The sequence below is a fragment of the Haliaeetus albicilla genome, chromosome 6 (genome assembly GCF_947461875.1).
Source record: "Haliaeetus albicilla chromosome 6, bHalAlb1.1, whole genome shotgun sequence".
Taxonomy (NCBI): Eukaryota; Metazoa; Chordata; class Aves; order Accipitriformes; family Accipitridae; genus Haliaeetus; species Haliaeetus albicilla.
In genome coordinates, this window is record NC_091488.1 from 47,253,431 (window position 1) to 47,273,174 (window position 19,744).

General features: G+C 44.5%; 1 protein-coding gene across 6 annotated transcripts in view; it reads right to left on the reverse strand.

Annotated features, from left to right (window-relative positions):
- The window catches only part of CLCN1 (chloride voltage-gated channel 1), a 66,013-nt gene that overhangs the window by 23,376 nt on the left and 22,893 nt on the right, over positions 1 to 19,744 (reverse strand). For 4 of the 6 annotated variants that reach the window (XR_011325183.1, XM_069786047.1, XM_069786045.1 and 1 more), the window contains exons 1-8: positions 18,944 to 19,350; positions 11,471 to 11,624; positions 10,814 to 10,945; positions 9,132 to 9,260; positions 8,902 to 9,035; positions 8,460 to 8,537; positions 3,837 to 3,915; positions 1,000 to 1,125 (exon numbers count right to left, since the gene is read on the reverse strand). Coding sequence is in view for 5 of the 6 variants with exons in the window: in XM_069786047.1 (XP_069642148.1) it covers positions 1,000 to 1,125; positions 3,837 to 3,915; positions 8,460 to 8,537; positions 8,902 to 9,035; positions 9,132 to 9,260; positions 10,814 to 10,945; positions 11,471 to 11,624; positions 18,944 to 19,114 (1,003 nt within the window). In the remaining variant the exon portion in view is untranslated. Of the gene's footprint in view, positions 1 to 999; positions 1,126 to 3,836; positions 3,916 to 8,459; positions 8,538 to 8,901; positions 9,036 to 9,131; positions 9,261 to 10,813; positions 10,946 to 11,470; positions 11,625 to 18,943; positions 19,351 to 19,744 lie in introns of those variants that run through there. The other 2 variants (XM_069786048.1, XM_069786046.1) reach the window with 2 other exon arrangements.

A 19,744-nucleotide genomic window follows, 5' to 3' on the forward strand; every position in this document is an offset into this window, starting at 1 on the left:
AAATTATCTCCTGTCATCTATCTTTGAATTTCTTATATTTTCCTCTGGAAAGAACAGAAAGATGTGGGTTTCGTGACAGATCCGCCTTTGTGACAGATTGAATACCGCTCAGTATGAGGCAGTGTTTCACAAACAAAGATGTAGTCACTTTCTACATTCAGGTAGAAAGTGTAGTCCCTTTCTGTATTCAAGAGAATATTCAAGCCAAATAATGTTTTAGTACAAAAATATCCAACCCTGTGAAGTCAAGAGAGACATAAGTTACAGCAGTTTTAAGTAAGGGAACTGCCCACATAGAGCTCAGCTCAATAAAATAGCTATAACTGTAAATATAAAAGATGAAGACATTATAAGAGAGAGGTTTACAAAGAAATGGTAGCCTTCTGCATCAGCTAGAACTCCATCCCCACAGTATCTGAGATTCTCTCCTGAACAAGCTTGTCCTGTGCTGTTTCTGTCTGCACAGATGTTGCACACACACTTCTCAGTTTACTTGAGACAGTTATTCTTTCAGGACCTTCAGTCACACCATACCAATCCTGTAGCGTCCTAATCATTTTATCATCTCAATTTTCTAGACTATTTGGTTTTTGTGCTTCTAGTCAAGAGATGACAAAAGCAGGCCATGGCATTTCCAGCAGATCACAGCAGTATACACTGCAGTATGTATTACGTCCTTTGGGATGGGATACCTCTGTGTCTGCAGCCTTGACATTATGCTGAGAAGAGGCAAAAATCCCACCTCAGAGGCCCTCTTACTTGCCGAGGACTCATATTCAGTCATTTTCAGTCATATCTCCAGCACATCTAGGAATAGGTTGGGTTATACAATTGATGACATAAGATACTTCCCTTTCTCTTTCCTTCTGTAGTGCTAGAAGTCACATGTCACGGCAGAAGTTTCAAACATCATACAAGGTTGTGGTTTTCAGGAAGATGGAAAAGAATAAATTAATAGAGCAACTTTTGTACAGAGAGTGGGAATGGCTCTTAGCTTACCTGCATCCTTGTTCCAAACAGCAAGGACTCGAAAAATGAAGGCACTAAAGGTAGCTGCAAAGAAACCTCTCCAATAATTGCGCACAGCAAAGTAAGTGGAAGTGACCTCAATGCTGAAAAGGACCCCTAGAAAGAGTTGGAAAGGGAGCTAAGTTAAAATCAGAAGTGTAACATTAGAAGTGTGAGAGAGACTTCTAATAGCCTTCTAGAGCAGTGGTCTCCACACTTCTTTGATCACACACCCCTACCAATAAAAGATTTTTGAGCACATACCCCCCAATATATGTGTATTTATTTAAAAATTATATACGTGTACTACTGTACTAATATATTATGTACAATATAAAACATACACAAAAAATAGAAATTAAAAAAGGACGAGGTAAAGATGAAATAAACAAAACTTTAAAAATTTGTTTTACTTATTAATGGAACAAAAGAATTTTTGTTCTCGCTAAAAATATTGATATTATTCTTTATTTTTTAATATCTTGGTTTAACGCTTTGTGATACAGTGATCCAAAGGTCTGGTTCTATGTTCAGTTTATTTTGATACTTGGTCTTAATGGCTGTCATAGCCAAAAAAGATATCTCATAAAGATACATAAATCCACATGCAAGAAATGCATCATTGGCTGTGCTGACTAAATCATGGTATTATTTTTTCAATCCCATCCACCACATATGCAAAGATTTTTGTTGAAATTTGGATAATAAATTTCCATCTTCCCTGATGTCAATCAGTTGTTCTTGCAAACTAATCAGAAGGTGTTGAATTTTTATATCTTTAACAAATGGGTTCAAACCCTACTGAAACTCTTGATCTGGAAGATTTTTAAACAGGTTAGAAATTTCTGTTTCCGAGGTTTTTTTTAAGTGTACACATATGAGAGTTTTTGTAGGTGACACACTTACATTCTACTTGTACAGTTTCTTTTGAAAAGCAGTTACTTTCTCACCCACTGTTACAATGTCACTTTCACCAAACTGCTAGGTAGCATGCTACTGACAGATGCATGTCATCACAGAAAAGATCAGCAAATTCAGAACACTTCTTTTTTTGTAAAAGAAAAGCGTGTAACTGGTCTTTAAATTCAACAAGTCTTTTAAAAGCCCATTGCCACGAGATAACCAGCAAATATCTGTATGGTACAAAGGATTTTCGTGGTCACTCCCCATCTCATTAGGAAGTACTGTAAAGATTCTGCTGTTCCGAAGTCTTGTTTTTACAAAATTAACCACATCGATGACATCCTGTAGTACTTTGTGCATATTGGCTCCCATTTCTTTGCTGCAATAGCTTGCCTGAGAACAACGCAGGGAATGAATTTCAGGTGTGTTGCTATCTATGTAACCTTACCACGCAATCCTTTTCTTATGCCAAAGCAGCTGCTCCAGCAGTCATTACACTTGCACAGCTTTTCCATAAAACATTTTTATTAAAGAAGTAATTTACTGTTGAGAATGCAGCTTCTCTGGTAGGTCTTTCCTTTAGTGGCTCACAGAAAGTACTTCTTCATGCATTTCACTATCAAAACAGAATCTAGCAAATACCATAAGCTGCATAGCAAGCCTCTCACACTGTGTAATTTGTACTGATACTTGTTTCTTCAAATCTTCAGGAATGTTTTCTATGCATCTTCCAACAGTGTTTGCTGACAAAGGAGTGCATTTGTTTGCCACCATATTGCTTTCTGCGTATCACTGCAGCCATTTTTACCATGGCAGGAAGAACAAGTGTTTCCCCAGTGGTATGTGGCTTTTTGTCTTTTGCTATGAAGTAAGAAACCTCAAAGAAGGCTTCTAAACATTTGTCATTAAGTTCAATGAAATTCTGTAAAGTACTGGATTGAATATCACATAGCTTGAAACATCATTGAAAAAAATTGTAGAGGTTTGTCTTCCTGTTCTGGACGCTTAGCTTTTAAATGTCTTGCTAATTCTGCGGGCTTCATGCCACCATTAGGTAACTTCTCAAAGCACAGTATACACTTAGGGTGAGGTTCATCATTAATGATGGCAGATGTAAATCCATATTTAAAATAGCCTTTGATAATTTTAATTATTTTTTGCCAACTTCTTGTCAGATCTGATTAGCTGGTCATTGTACCATGTAATGTGGCTGATTAAGAACCTGTACTAGGAGTAGGACAAGTGTCAGCTCTGCCATTTTCTTGTCATTCATCTGTGCTCACATTACTAGTAGTATCTTCAGTCCCCTGTCTCTTTGCAGGAATCTTTTTAAGCCACTTGTCCATTTTGTGAGGGTTAGTTAACACTATATAATATAATTCATAAATCCACTTAAGTGGGCACACACTGACTGCAAGACATTGCAATATGTTGAAAGTGGGTAAATGAATGAGGACACCACTGTCAGCCCTCCGTGTTGTGAACAACTCTACACCCAGGACAACTCATGCATTGTATGTGACAAGCGGCCATCTGACATACGTACTGAGTGAGGGCACCACTGCCAATACATACGCTCCAATATTAGTGAAGCTTAATTTAGTTCCTTTTTTTTTTTTAATTAAAAAAAACCAAAAACCAGAGACATTCCAATATTTCCTTCCCACACCCCAATGGATCATCTTGCACACCCCTTTGGAGACCACTGTTCTAGAGAGCCTTCCACCCTTGCCTCCAGAAGGCTGACATGTGGAAAAAAGACTGTGTCAGAGATGCTGAGGAGGTTGGTAATGCTAAAAGTAAGCTTCTTTGCTCAAAGTAGATGACAGATCAAAAATACGGTGCAGGAAAGGGGGAGAGGAGAAGAGGACTATGCAGGAGAGGATTTAGGTACCTGAGAAAAAGGAAACAGAACAGCCACTTGCCTCCAAGTGGTGTCCCAAAGCAGCAGCCGACCCCCACAGCGCAACCCACAGTCAGGACATCCGTGTAATAATATGGCTGCTACTGGTGAAAGAGACAAAGAGAGACAGACAAACAGAAGAGAGAAGGACAGAAAGCAGAGAGTGAGTAACAGAATTGGCAGGTACAGCCACATGCTGTCACCGGTCTCAGAGTTATAGCTATATTGATATTGCTTCTCCCTTCTGGACGGCTTCAAAACTTTCAAAAGACAAGACCTGGCACAAGACAGGCATATACCTGGAATCACATCTTCAAGACATGTGGACAAGGCAGCAACTCATCTTGCATTGAAACATGCACATTTCTGTTACTGTAGAAGAAATATCTTGTGGAAAATCCTTCAGAGAGTGGAGGGCACATAAGTATATTTTACTCCGTCTCTTTTACTTTAGCAGGGAATCTCAGGATGCATGTGTCTTACGGGTAGGTGAGTGGGTAACAGATCACCTAGTAAAGCTTGCGCTATCCTGGTAAAAACAATCATGATAATAAAAGGAAATGGAAGGTATAAAAGGTAGAGTCTCTCCTGAGGTTGTTTTGGAAGACACAGAGCTGTTGAAAGGAAGAAAATGCTCTTCCACTCTTTCTCTAAGATTTGGGCCTGAGGTACCTGAGAATGGTGAAAGGTGAGATAGGATATAGACAAAATAAAATAAACCAAAACCTAGGTAGTGTATAATACACCAGTGTTAAAAGCCTGTGTATTTGGTACTTTCTACTATCACGTGTTCCCAAAGTAGCCTGTTAGATGTCCCATGAGAGTTTTGAGACAGGGTGGTCCTGTGTTATGGTGGGAATCTAAGTGGCCAGGCTGGATTCTAAGGCCAGAAGGCCATGAATTCCTGTTTTCCTGAGCAGGTGTTTGACAGACGCTCAACCAAAAGGCATCTCAAGGCTGTCTCTGCCCAACCCAACAAAAAAGGGTCATGGACCGTTCCCTGACCCAGAGGAATGTGTCCATATCCACAGCTTCGTCCTAGGTAACTTCTGGGCCCTGCTAGTGCCCCTGTGGCCTTAAGACATAATCATGTCCAGAACAGGGATGGGGTTCAGTTCAAAGTGTCTGGAATAGCGGGAGGGTTGTGTTACAGCCCACCAGCATGCTGATTAACAGCTTGAAACTGAGGGTACATGCCACATGGCCTGCAGTATGACAAGAGGTAATTAGAGTTGTTTGAAGGTGCGAAGCCTGATGGGACAGCATTGAAGAACAGTGTGAGATAGAGAGACCTAGAGCAACCACTGAGAACAGCCTGTGGCATACAGCATTGCCCAGGACCCAGCACTGTGTCAGAGCGCTGGTGCTGTGTAACAGCATAGGACTAGCCAGATAGACCAAAACAGACAAAGAGTACCAGAGTGCACTCAGAAAAAGTAGGCTGGCCACCTTTTGCTTGTTGAGGGCTAAATTAGCTTTTCAAATCCATTTTGAGGGCTCTTCAATAATACACAAGGTGATGTTCATCAGCAACACCACCAAGAAGTTATACACCCTGGGCATATGATGTGAAGTTGCAAGCTATGTCCTGAACTAAGGTCAGCTAAAGAATACATGACTCCCAGGTAACAGAAATAACTTTCAGCAATTTGGTGTGAATCCATAAGAGGAACCCAACTAGGGCTACAAAAGCTAACTTGCAGTTTGTTCCCATACTACAACGTTACCACAGACTCACAGCAAGTTTTAGTCTGGAAGGTACCTCTGAATGCTTCTTCTCCAACTCTCTGCTCAGAGCTGGGCTACCTTCAAGGCTAGATCAGGGTGCTAGGTGAGCCCTGAGCACCTTTAAGGGTGGAGATTCCCCAGACTCTCTTGACACCTGTGCCACTCCGAACCACCTTTGGGGCAAGGGGAGAATTTTTTTTAATGCATAGGTAGAATTTCCCTTGTTGCAAGTTATGCCTTGTTGTCTCCTGTCCTTCCACTGTTCTCAGAATTTGGCTATTTTGTCTAACATCTCCTTTAGCTACAGAAGACAGCAATTAGACTACTCCCCCTTTAGCCTTCTCTTTTCTTCTCTAGCCTCTTCTAGTAAGCTATGTATAATGTGTCCTGCAGTCTCTGAGACTATATTAATTCCAAGCACTGAGAAAGAAACAAGAATTGTAGACTGTGTTATGGAAGGTTTTTTGGGTTTGGTATTTTGCATTGTTTTTTTACCATTAAGAGACATACCATTCTCCTGTATACTACCAATGTTTCCACCTGACTGTGGTCTAAACCTTGGTTCAGAACCTGCTTTTTCTCAAAGTTTTTGGCAGACTTACAAGTTTTGCCTTGAAGCCTCAGGCTTCAGCTCAGGCTGTCTCCAACTTGCTATATTGCCCACATATACACAGCTCTCAGCCTCTCTCTTGCTGAACCTGATTTTCTTCCTGGCACATCTTTTCTCAAGCTTTCACCAGAAGAACCTCTAATTTGTAGCTGACAAACTATATTCCTTCCTTTTTTTTTAAAGCAAACTAGAGTAAAGATCATTATTATTGTTGATGCAAGACCATGTTGCATTTGTCAGCTAGCTCATCCATTTGAAGACTATCAGAAAGGTAGTACATGGTAGAAATAAAGCCAACTTAGAAAAAACATCGCATTTCAAAAGCTCCTTAAATTTCTGGGCACAATAAGCGTGGAGAGAGGTTCAGGGCAGTGCATGGGTGGAAAGTGAAATGAAGGCACAACAAAGAATGGAGAACATTTTAAGACAAATTATTTATGAATATATTTCCACTGTTCTTGGAAGAAGTTACCACGTGCCTCTGGCACACGTGCTGTTTAAGGAAATTCTGTGAAGCAGAAGACTAGTACAAATGCGAGGCGACAGTTAAATTTCCACATTTTTCCTCACAGCAGCATCATAGAAAGGTAGGAAGGGACCACTGGAGGTGTCTCCCCCAATTCCCTGCTCAGAGCTGTGCTAATTCCAAGGCTAGGTCAGGTTCTTGTCCAGGTGAGTCCTGAACATCTCCAAGGGTGGAGATTCTCTGGACCCTCTGGGCACCTGTGCCAGCACTGAACCACCCTGAGGGGATGGGTATATATTTTCCTTATACACAGTCAGAATTTCCCTTGTTGCAAGTTGTGCCCCTTGCGCTGCACTGCTCTGAAAAAAGCCTGGATCAATCTTCACTAAAATCCCTCTTTAAGTGGTTGATGACATCAGGCAGACCATCCCCCTTTAGCATTTTCTCCTTTAGGCTGAGCAAACACAGCTTCCTCAGCTTCTCCTCATATACTATTACTCCAACCTCCCAACCATCTTACTGGCCCTTTGCATCTCTTCTATATGGGGAGCCCAAAACTTTACACACTGATATTTCTGTTGTCCAGTCCATTGATGAAGTATTCGTAGTCTCCTGTTCACATTATCACTTCCTGTCATACTTGCCATCACCTTCTGCCCTTCGATGTTGCTACTCCTTACATGAAGGTTTTTTTTAACTTCTGTTCTCTGCTCAATCCTTACTGATTTTCTGGACAGCCCTTGGTGCTCTCCAGTTTGAACAATGTCCACAGCAGGCAGGGACTGAACAAGCTGCATCATTAGAAATCAGCACGTCAATAGGTGTCACTTTTCCTATAATCTTCCTTTTCTTTCACTGCCACCAGTTACACGTGAAAACAAAGAACTCGTGTTGCTAGAGCAGAGAGGTATCCGTGGAGAACCTTTCCTGAGAGCAGGAAATCTCACAGCAAGAGGCTAAATGAGTTGTACATTAAATGTCACATATAGGAAGACACTTGCCTCCAAGAGGAGCCCCGAAGCAACATCCAACTCCAACTGCACAAGCCGGCACCAGGAGGTCGAACTGCCTATGCACATTCTGGAACAGAGAGTGCAGCCAGAGAAGGGCATGCTGGGGTTAGAGGGAGCAAAGCCAAGGGGTTAGGATCCAGAACAATGAAATAAAGCAACAGCCAGCAGCAGATTCAGCCATTGCTATTACAAGTAGCAGGCTCTACACACTTTAGTACTGTCAGCTGGTCTTCAGCAGTGACATCTGGTCCTTACGCACAGACAGGATCTACTCAAGTAGAACAGCACCGCCCATTGTTGTATTACACAGCCAGTTTCTGCTAAGAGCCTGTATGTAAAGCAGTTCCTACATTTAGCTATATATGCAGTTAATAAGATTGGTTTTTATACAACTAGTCAATACAGTGATCAGCCTGCAGAGGCTGTTCTGCAACAGCAAAAGCCTAGAGGCAGTGTCAGTGTCTATAATTAGCAATGCTGTATAAATTTGGCTTAAAGACAAATTGATCTTTGTCTGCAGCTACTTTTTTATGCAGACAACGATCACAGTGCAAAGGTATCAGCATCATGATACTGAAAACTTGTCAAATGCATATTCCTAACCAGCCTCTGTGTAATTGGTAGGTAACATTGGTGGTCCTGCACAGTTATTTAACTGTATATCTGGCCTCCCACTACCATTTTCTTTCGCTTGTATTTTACTGCTCTATAGCAGTACAGTGAACTTCAATCCATGTTTCCTCTGTGTTTTGTGGCCTACCAAAACTATCCTAAGTGTCTTAGGAGTTCAACCCGTGGAAAAGCTGTATGCAGAGACATGTGCCTTACCTCATATACACCACAGAAGATTGACATGAATTTGCTGAGTACTGCAGCACAGATACTGGCAATATGCACAAAAGGACCCTGCAAGAGAAGGAGAAAAATCAGAGAGGGTTACCCTCTGGTTACTGACAACCACTTAGCCATTGCAGTTCTCATAATTTCTCTTTGGCCATCTCAGCCAGTCCTCCAATCTTCTCCCCCCCCCTCCCCCCCCCCCCGCCCTCAGAGAACACCTGACTTGAGTTCTTTGATGTTTTCTCTATCAAGCCTTTCAAAGTGAAAGGAAAATGGCCAAGAGAAGATAAATGCTGCTGGAAAGAGCAGAGCTTTGAGAAGAGGAATGGTGGCAAAAGAAAGAAAACACTTATAGACTCTGCTTTCACAGACAACCCCTTCCACCTCCCAGACCCTGGCCACTACTGCACATGAAAACAGCAATATTTACCTCTTTCCCCACAGGCATGCCACTTCCAAGCCCAGCTGTGAGGGCTACGACTTTGGCCACAAAAGCTTTGAGAGTGAGATATTCCTTGAGGACCACTCCTCTCATAATGGTCTTGAGCTCGGGGATCCCAGACCCTGAAAACAACAGCAGAGCAGGGGATGAACAAAACCTGCAGGCAAATGGAAGAAGAAACAGACAGAAACAGATCTTGCCATGCCTTCTGCCCTCACCAACAGCCTGCGGAGAGACGAGGTGGCAGAAAATGGCCGCAAACAGAATAAGAACAAGTGGGTATGTGACCCACGCCAGATACTGCATAGGAACATTCGGGTGCAGCTCTCTGTACATCCACTTGTAGGCTGTAGGCAGACAAACAAAGAAGTTGTCAGTCACTACAGCTGCTCCGAACAGGTTGATAGACATCAAAGAATCACACACTTGCTAAATCTGCCCATACTAAATCTCCCTGAGAAATGCTATCCTAAAGTCCTCATTTTCTAAGACAAGCCTTGTTAGATTTTGAGTACAAGTTCCCAGATAAAACGGGCATTCTGCAGGAATGGATAGAAGTGGCTCTCTGTTCTTAGACCCTATTAATACCTGTGCCCAAATGTGGTGTAAGAAGAGGTGTGTTACATGCAGCAGTGAGGATGAATCACTGTCCAGGGTCTTTTCATTTGGCAGCCTGAGGGCCTTATTTGGGTCCTGAAGGATGACAAACTGGTCCATCAATAGCTAGTGCCCTCTCCTCCATCTCAATCACATGAAAAATCGTTCCTTCACAAGAACTACCTTAAAAGCTCTAGTTATGATTTGCCTTTCAGAGCAGCAGCATGAAGGGAGCTGTGCCAACCGTTAAAACAGCAGTGGTACCATTGCTCAGCCAGGTACAACAGCACGAGCTGCTGAGAATCCAAGCTGAACTGCAACTTCTTTGCCCGAGCTGGCTCTTCACACAGCAGAAGGCTGAGACTTGGTGGAGGGAAAGAAAAAAACCCAAAGGACTAAGCTGCAGGGAGTATGAGGGACAGGGGCTCTCTGAGACTGGTAGGGTGAGGCAGACACCTGGTAGATGGGGAAGCTTTAGAGGGAGGAATGCTGGGCTGAAGGAATATTGGGAGCTTTGAGGAACTGCAGTGTGTGGTGGACATCAGAAGCCAAGACCTCTGAGAGGAAAGGGGTGGGGTGTGCGTGCAGCCCAGGATTGGGACACGGAGGGTAAGGAGAAAGCAGCAGTGCAGTTAACAGGATGTGGGCAATGTTGTGTGTGCACCAAGGCGGGGGACAGGGGGACTGGAAGATCTTGTAATTGTTACAGCTGGCAAAGGGGAGAGGGACCACAGGAAGAATGGAGGGAAGGGTTATAAGACAGTGATCAGGAGATCTTTGTGAAGAGAGCCGAAGGAGAGAGCACTATGTGGCCAGGTAGCAGGAAACTGCAGGGCACTGTATAAATAAAAATTGGATAGAACAATAATGAGGTAAAAAGCAGATACAGTGTCAGGAGGGCATCTAAGAGCTCCTTCCCCTCCCCATCCCCCATGTGCTCAATATTCCTGGGGCGGATGGGAACCAGTATAATAGGAAGGACCACAGTACCACTTCCCTGTGCCCTACATACTTAAGGGAGCAGGAGGGAAAGGCAGTCAAAATAATGGTTTGTCTATGACTCATCATACACATATCCTTTGCTCCTACCTGCTTACTTCCAATTTTTTCCCTGCCATCCCTTTAAAGAACCTCTCCCTAGTTAACTTTTTCTCTACTATGTTGCAAGTACTTTACACTTCCCAGGCAGCAAGGGGTGAGGATGAGCACCCATGTTAAAGGAGGGGGAGCATTGGTCACTGGGGTTTGTAAAATTTTCATATCATTTACCGTGTGCTTTTTGCAACACCTGAATGGGACCCACCCTGTAGGCTCTTCGCACTGGCATAATCCATTCCCCAGCTCACCAACGCCATGACCAGACCCAACAGAACCAAGAAAATCCAGTCCTCTCCAAGCTTCTTGGTAACGTATTTCTGGATGCGTCTAGCACAGTCTGCGGAGGGAAGAGCAAACCAGAAAAACTGAGGGAACATAGATGAAGCCTGTGTCTGTCTCATCTCTCCATGCTGAGAACTGGCTACAATAAGTATTTATTTGGAAGAATCACGGTCTTTGTGTTGAAGGACTGGTACCCATCCATCTCTTACACAGTCCTGCAAAATCTTATGCAGTTTAAAAAAAAAGGGGGGGGGGGGACGACACAGGGCAGAATTTAATATCTTGTGCACTAGCAGCAAAAATCTGATACAAGAAAGTCCTTTTCCTCCTGTTACAGAGATCTGTTATGGAAAAAATTCTTAACTTGGGTCTGGTCTTTTTTCCAAACAGGTCTTGACTCTTCCTAGGATGAAAGCTCACATGAGAAAATCTTTTTGATCCACCGTGATTCCTTTTCCTTCCTTCCCTGCTTCTTCCCAGTCACAATTTTCTTGTCTTTTTTGCCTTGCTTAAATTCCATCTCTCTGGCTGGCCTACTCAATATCTGGTCATAGGATAATGACAGATGAATTGTCCCTACCTTGACATTTGGAATAGTGCTCTTCTTTGATCTCTACTTGACTCTCGCGTTTCAGGGGTCTTTCATTGTTCTTTTGGGCCCGCTTCTCATTCAGTAGTTTTGCTGCTTCCTTCTCTGCAAAGTCAGTTATCTGGTCTGTGTATTGGCCATAAAGCTAGAGGAGCAGAAAGCAAGAGATATCAAAAGGAAATCCTTCACAAATAGCATTAAAGATGAAAAGGCAGATCTACTAACAGTCTGAGGTGCAGACCCAAATGTACCCAAGCAGGAGAGACAGACACAGAAACTCTCAGACAGATGCAGCTCTTTTTTTTTTTTTTTTTCCTTTTTCCTTTCTGGGTACCTCTCTCCAGTCTCTCCAAAATCTTTTCATCTCCTTTTTGGGGGTACAAAATAAGGTCACAGAATATTAATTGCTTTCTAAAATCCTGAGAAAGAGCTGGCTGTGGTCTGAAGATACTGAGCAGGCTTTTTGGAGGTACAAAAGAAGGTTAAAATAGTTCACATGAGGCTGCCACCCTCAGGGCTGTCTTACAGATTTCAGCAGCACTGTAAAACATCTCTGAAGGCTTCGAGAGGTATTACACTATCAAACAGGCTGCAGGAATGTCCTGCATCTGTTCCTCCTGCTGCCAAGGAATGCTTAACAGGGCACACGGCCACTGATGGTGTCTGCGGAGGAAAAGAAGCAGCATCAGCTCAGAAATATCACAGGGTACTGCACACCTCCTCTCATTATTTACCAAAATCATCATGCTAAGTCCTCACGTATCTCCAATTCCTCTGAATTTCCTAACTACTTAATCTAGTCTTTGTCTTCAGATACTAATCTTGAAATGCAGCTGGTTATATGCAATTCACAACTAACTACACGCACTTACCAATGACATTTCATACATAAATCTGTAGTAAACTTGGCAGCTGTGCCACCTTGTCAACAGCAAGTGAGCTTGAAGGATCCTGACTGCATCCCCATGTTTGTTTATCAGATTCTCTGAAGAGCAGCTATCCTACCTCACTCTTCCAGAGTACAGGTGGGGAAGGTGTGCATTTGAGAAGCAGAGAATAAGCCTCTCCTCCGCACATGTCCTTCTATGAACCAGCTTTGGCTTTACCACCCGATGCACGGCCTGTGATCTTGGCACTTCCCACCTGCGAGAAGGTGACCCTTTGCTTCCTCCCCAGCACAACATCTGCTTCTCCAAGATTTTCTGAGTGGCAAGAGGCAAGTGAGCAATGCTTTGATGAGCAAAATCAGACACTTCAGCTGGAGAATGACAAGACATATGAGAGACATAAAGCACTACCACATGCTTAGGAAACGTTTCTAGTTGACAGCTCCTCCTTTCGAAGGGACACAGGAGATGTTGCTTTTGTTCCCTTGAGATTAAAGAGATTCAGGGACCCACAGAAAGATTTACACTGGAAGGCACCTCTGGAGGTTTCGAGTCCAAGCCTCTGCTCACAGCATGCGAACTGCAGAGCCAGACCAGGCTGCTCAAGACCTTGTCCAGGGAACTCCTAAACATCTCTAAGAGTGGAAGTTCCCCAGCTTCTCTCAACAGCTGTTTCAGTGCTCTACCAATTCATATTTCTACATAACAAGTATGACTGAAGGTCTTAAGTAGTTTATTTATTTGCATATATTCCTCAAGAGACACTTGAGCCATGTGCAATAGCCCCCTTTGAACACCCTAGTGTTTTATCACAGAACACACATTTAGGCTTTTTTAAATCATCCTGCTCTTAAGGTGGCTTACCTGCTGTCTCTTAAATGAATTGATCCTATCTGAACATCTGAAAGCATTCTTCCATTCATCACTGTATTGGAAGCTGACAAATTTAATGTAATTGTTAACCACAGGATTAGCAACACACTCTAGGCAAACTAAGCAATGCAGATTCTTTGCAGTGAGGAATGGCCATGCTCTGACCCCCATAATACAGACAGGACAGTGAAACATCAGGCTGAAGAATTTCATATACAAGGTAAGCTATCATATATGGAATCCAGTCCTAAATAGCAGACTGCTCCTTTTTTCTCTCACTGTGTCTGTTTCAGCCAGAAATGCAAAGTACTAGCAGATTTTAGACAAATGCATCTTCACATCACCTCAGCTAATGTTTCATTGCCTTTACATGGTCACAAGGGATGGGTTTATATCAAATACAGCTTAATCCAAACTATGAACTCAAACCCGTGTGAAGTATGATGTTCAAATTAGAGTCTTCAATCTGCCCAGATGGAACAGCATGACAGTATAATAGCATGAATGGTAAAAGTCCTCATATGGTATCCTAGTTCACTGCTTCTATCAGGCTGGAAAATGGCGCACTCAGGATGTGGGGAAAAAATGAGTTAGTCTCCAGACACAAAAATGAAGGTTCTTGCCTGAAGAACAAGTTAGTCTCAACTCAAAGAATGCTGCATACATGTGCTTTGCTTCTCCAGGACTCTGGCAGTATTTAAAATGGTAGGAGATTGTGGGACACAGAAAGAATCTGGAAATCATAGGATGACCTTAAAGCAAAATTAGGTTAGGCAAGAAATATCCACTCCATTAGAAGACATGTAAAACTAAAAATATAACACAATAGGACTTAAACCGTTCCTTCTGCTGATGCTCCTGCTTTAACACAAGAAACACAGGTTTTCTGAGCAGCAGAAAAACTGGAGAGAATTTTGAAAGATATCAATTACCACCTAAAGGGTTGAGCCAGAAAAGGTACTATCATGTCTAGCTTGGCTACGTGCTGAGACCATGATAATGGTGCAAAACCAGCTGAGGGTATAAAGGGGGACCCACCCGCCCCTATATATATATACACACACACACACATTTATTTATATACCACTAAAGGCGGGGGGGGGGGGGGGGGGGGGGGCGGGGGGGGACCCAAAAAAACATCCAGGGAGAACACACAACCAGGATAAAGTTCATTTTCAGGGAGGAAGCATTTATTAATGTTTAACTGTAAACCAGCAGGGTTTGCCTTTCCAAAAAAGATGGGGAGGTTTCATTGCTTGAGTAATGGAGGAAAAGCTGCACAGCATCTCAGTGGAAAAATATGTACAGCACCACAATCTCAAGCCTTTTCTGGGAGCTATTTTCTGAGAACTCAGCACCTGCATAAAACTGCCCTCCTCTTACCGTCCAAAGCCTAGGCTATTTTCTATGCCACTCAGGCAGAACCATATGTGCCCCACAGCATACTCCAGTCCTGAAATCTGTCCTGGTTTCAGCCCAGCTGGTAACAAAGCACCGGGCAGCCACTAGCTCACTGCCCCCCCACCCCGGACACGGTGGGATGAGGAAAAAATATAACGGCAGGCTCATGGGTCGAGACAAGGACAGGGAGGGATCACTCCCCACATATGGTCACGGGCAAAAGACAGGCTCAACTCAGGGAAGAAACAAAATCAACTTAATTTGCTACCAATCAAAACAAAACACGGATATTGGGAAGTAAAACCCAACCTGAGAACACCTTCCCCCCAGCCCTCCCACCTTCCCGCCTCAACTCCACTCCCAGTTCTCTCCACCTCCTCCCTCCAGTGGCACAGGGGGACGGGGAATAGGGATTGGGGTCGGTTCCTCACACCTTGTCTCTGCCGCTCCTTCCTCCTCAGGGGGAGGAGGACTCCGCGCTCGGCCCCTGCTCCGCCATGGGGTCCGTCCCTCCCGCGGGAGACAGCCCTTCACCGACTTCTCCAGCGTGAGTCCTTTCTGCAGGTGGCAGTTCTTCACGAACTGCTCCGGTGTGGGTCCCTTCCACGGGCTGCAGTCCTTCAGGCACAGACTGCTCCAGGGCGGGCTTTCCCATGGAGTCCCAGCCATCTTGGGGGGCCTCCGCTCCCCTCCATGGGCTGGGGGGGAGGGGGACAGCCTGCTGCCTCACCAAGGGCTGCGGGGGCATCAGCCTCCTCAGGCGCTCCCGCTCCTGCTCCTTCACTGACCTCGGTATCCACAGAGAAGTTCCTCTCACATTCCAATCCCCTGACTCACTGGGGGTTCCCCTCTTAAATCTGTTCTCCCACAGGTGTTACCACTGTCACTGAGGGGCTCGGCCTGGGCCAGAGGCTGGTCCGGCTGGGAGGCGGGGGAGCTTCGAGCAGCTTCTGACAGGAGCCGGCCCTGCAGCCCCTCCCCTGCTACCAAAAAAACCTGTGCCACACAAACCCATAACAAAATATCTTCCCCCAGCATGGCCAGTGCATATTGTTTTTAATCTGCTGCTCCTGGCCATTGAGGCAGCCTTGGGCTCTACTGCTCATCCCTCTCACTACCACCTTGTAGTCATCCTGCTATTCCTGAAATTATCTTCCTTAGGTTTTTTTTTTCTGATGGATCACAAAAGAGTAGCCATATTTGGTCTCAAAGATGAGACGTCCCCAAACTCACTTCATAAGTAAATTTAAATGTCAGTGAAAAGTCTAGGCTCAACTGCTTAGACACAGAGCCAATGAGGCACATGTGAAGGGTGGGGGACAGCAACAAAATAATAGTTCTTCCTGAAGAACAGAAGGCAAAGGCGAGATCTAACAGCAGTCCCACCACCTGAAGGGAGAGGGGGGTTGGAGAGAAACATCAGAGCGAGACTTCTTGGTGGCACACAGTGAAAGACAAAAGGAAAAAGGCTTAACTTGCAAGAAAGGGAAGTCAGTGCGAAAGGAAAACATGTCCCCATCCACCCCGTCTTGAGGGTGGTTCAGCACAGGAACCCAGAGGGGCTGGGGAATCTTCTGTCCTGCAGATGTTCAGAACGTGCCTGGACAAGGCCCTGGACAACCTGACCTACCTTTGGAGTCAGCCCTGCTGTGAGCAGGGGCTTGGGCTAGAGACCTCCGGAGGCCCCTTCCACCTACATCTTCCAGTGGGCCTGCTATTCTATATTACTGCATTGCCTAATTACTTATTACACATCCCTCCCACTACACCCATCTGTGTGTTGCTGAGTGAGCTCTCTGCCATGAACACCCTTTCTATAGTCATGAATAACACAGCGTCTAAATACTTCACCAGCTGTAGCTGCTTTCTCATGCAGAAAGAAAACAATACAAAATCCTACAGTGTATGAGAATGTATATTTTTATCAAAGTATATTACATCATCTATCATATATCTACTGTTATCTTAATTGTCCAAAAGTATGTATATATTACTATTATTATCCTACTACTATTATTATTTTATTATCTATTAACCACTATATGGGTTTTGACCATCAATTACCTGAAGGTCCCAGGCCAAGGACCAAGATTTCACCGTTCTGGGGCCTGAGTAAACCCAACCAAATCACAGAGCCAGTCTGAAATAGCTTCCAACCTACATACAGAACAGAAGGCAACAGCTAGCAAAAGAAAAGGGCACAGCAGAATCAAAATCTCTCTCTGCCAACTGTTTTTTCACATGACAATGGGGAAAGAAATCTTAATGGTTACTCTGCATGGAAATGGATGAAAACATGCGCAGCAGGCTGTTTTTCATGCTAATAACGTAAGTGTGCATGTTTGTACAAGGTGTACATTAGCATATATATTTATACTTTATCTGCATGTGCGTGAATGGCTAGCAAAATATACACATGCACAGCAAGCCTGGTTTTGCCAGAATATGTCTGCATACAAAGTTTCATATATAAACATACATGCACATGTGTATGTGACTGTTTATGTAAAAATATTTCTAGGGCATATTTGTCAGTAAATCTATAAACATGGCTGCCTGGTTTTTAGGTTGCAAATTGTGTTCACAAATGAATACTTGCTTGGGGGGAGATACTGCCTGAAGCTGTGCATGGGAACGAATTTGATGGCCTGCGTGTTTGTGCATGAGGTTGTCTGTCTACATGCATTGACCAGTATGCCTCTGGAGCTGGGAACAAAGACACTCCAGTGCCAGGGAGCAAGAGCATGGAGGTGGGTTGTATTGCCTCACTGTGTCATCCGCGCCTGCTTGTGAGAGTGGTTTTAGGCGTGTGAGACTAGCATATCAGGTGGGTACACGTGAACTGGGATGGTTTTGTGCATGGATGTGCTTTACTGGAGAAACAGTTTGCATCGCACAGCTCCCCCCACCCCCAACTCACTAACGGTTTGTGCAGCACAAGGTGCATTCCCTGAAGGCACCTCAGCTCTCCAGCCCTAGGCATTGCTCCAGCTGGGCGCACATACCTCTCCATTCCTATCCCACTCCGTGCTCACCCTGTTAGCATGGCTGCTGCAGCCAAGCCATTGCCTTGCATTAGTGTAAATAAAGCATAAACTGCTCCAGTCAGACCTCTGTCCAGACGCCTTCCCGTTTGCGCTGCTGCTTCCAAATCAGCCAGGGAGTGGTTTTGGAAAAGTATAGTGTAGGAGACATCTGCGAACTCTCAGATGGTTTAGACAGTTTCAGGAGAGAAATTCCTGAATATGGCCAAGGAACTGATTCTGTGATCTTTTGCAATGTGGCACATATAATCCTCACTGGGATACTTATCTACTGGAAGAGATTTTCTTGGTGGCAAATGTGGCTTTTTCCCCACCAGTAAATCACAAAAGTCTCCTGGAGATGATGAATGCATCCCCTCCCTCATTGCCCAATCACTCACTTAAGTATTCATGTAAGGGGATTTGTATTCACGTAAGGAGAAACATCCTCTCTGTGTGAATTTCACATTCACATGCTCTCTCTCTCATCATTTGACTGGATCCTTCATTGCTCTAAAGCCCTCTTACATCGGCTTAGCCTGAGCAGAGCAGTAGGTAATAAGACACCAGAACTCTGCTGTAAAACCTCCCCTGTTCAGGAGGCTGTCCCAAAAGGAGAGGTAGAGGAGATACAGTGGGTAATGGAACAAGAAGCCATAACCAGACTCCCAGGCATTTTTCTGAACCACTGCTTGTATGAACCAGAGCAAGAGTCAGGTCAAATTTAAGGGTTAGAAAATCTCTCACTTACAGCTCCCCTAAGAGCTACCAAAACTAGCAATATACATGTATGGATCTATGACCATGAATTGCTTTTTGGTCAGAGAAAAGCCAGAACAGAGCTCTGCTTGACTTCCTCTATACAGCTGTGCAGACAGATACCCATCTATATACATCACTGTCCTCTTTGTTTTTATTCACTCTTCTGCTCTACTTAATACCACTATGCAGCTGAAGGCAGCCGCAGTTTCTCTTTGCTGTTACAAACACATTAATGGTCTGGTTGATTTTTCCCATCCCAGCTTGCCCCTTCTAACTCTGTTTGTGCCCATGGCAGATGAAAACGACCCCTGACTCAAAATACTGATAGCACTCCTGGATGCAAGTACAACCGTGAAAGTCAATACCTGACCTGGGAGTCAGCAAGCAAAGGGGAGAGTTGGCAGGATTGGGAAGGGACAAGGTGTGTGCTCTACCAGCACCACCCTGGGAACCCCAAGAGCCTATGTGATCCCAGGGAGGCCTGTGCTGCCACAAACATCCCAGTTATCCAGCCCTACCTGTGGGTAGCTGAGGGAGTTCTCCAGGCAGTGCAGGTCGTCCCCTGTCCCCCCGGCCTCGTGTCCTGCCTCCAAAGGTATCCCGTAACGGGTGCATTTCTCAAAGCAGACATAGTCGTATTGCGGTGTGCCCTCCCACAAAGCTGACTTCGATCTGGATTCCTGCGTCATGGTCTCTGAGCTCTCCGTGCCTCTACTCTTCCTCACTCTCAGTTGTAATGGAGCTGCCACTCTGGGCCTTACCTAGAACCACCATATGTTCTGGCCAAGAGCATGGCCTCCACACTTTCTTCTGCTCCCTCCTTCCTTTCTTCCTCTCCTCAGACCACTCTGACTTGTCCTGTTCCTGCACCCACTTTCTCTCTGCCCCTCCTCCTCCTCCTTGTGCCTCTCTTCCCTTGCTCCCCTTTCTGCTCAAAGGCAGTGACTGCAGGGTTTAACTATATTTATAGCAACCTTCCTCTGCCACATGATTCCCCAGTGCCGTGTCTGATCTCAGCAAAAGGTGCTAACTCTGCTGGGATTGAATATCAGGTGTGGGGAAGAGGGGAACTCCTGAAGGAGAGGGAAGGGCGGGGGGGGGGGGGGGAGAAGGCAGTAAGACAGGCAGAGCTAGAAGGACAGACACAGAAAGCAGACAGGAGGAAGCAGAAATTATTATCCAGGAAATCTCTTCTTTCACACCTCTCCATCCTAAGCAAGCCATATTTGCAATGAGAACAAAATTCAGTGGTCTTCCTCGTTCTCTCCCCAGATACCAGCTGTCCAAAGACTGAGTGACAATCATAAAGATGCCAGGAG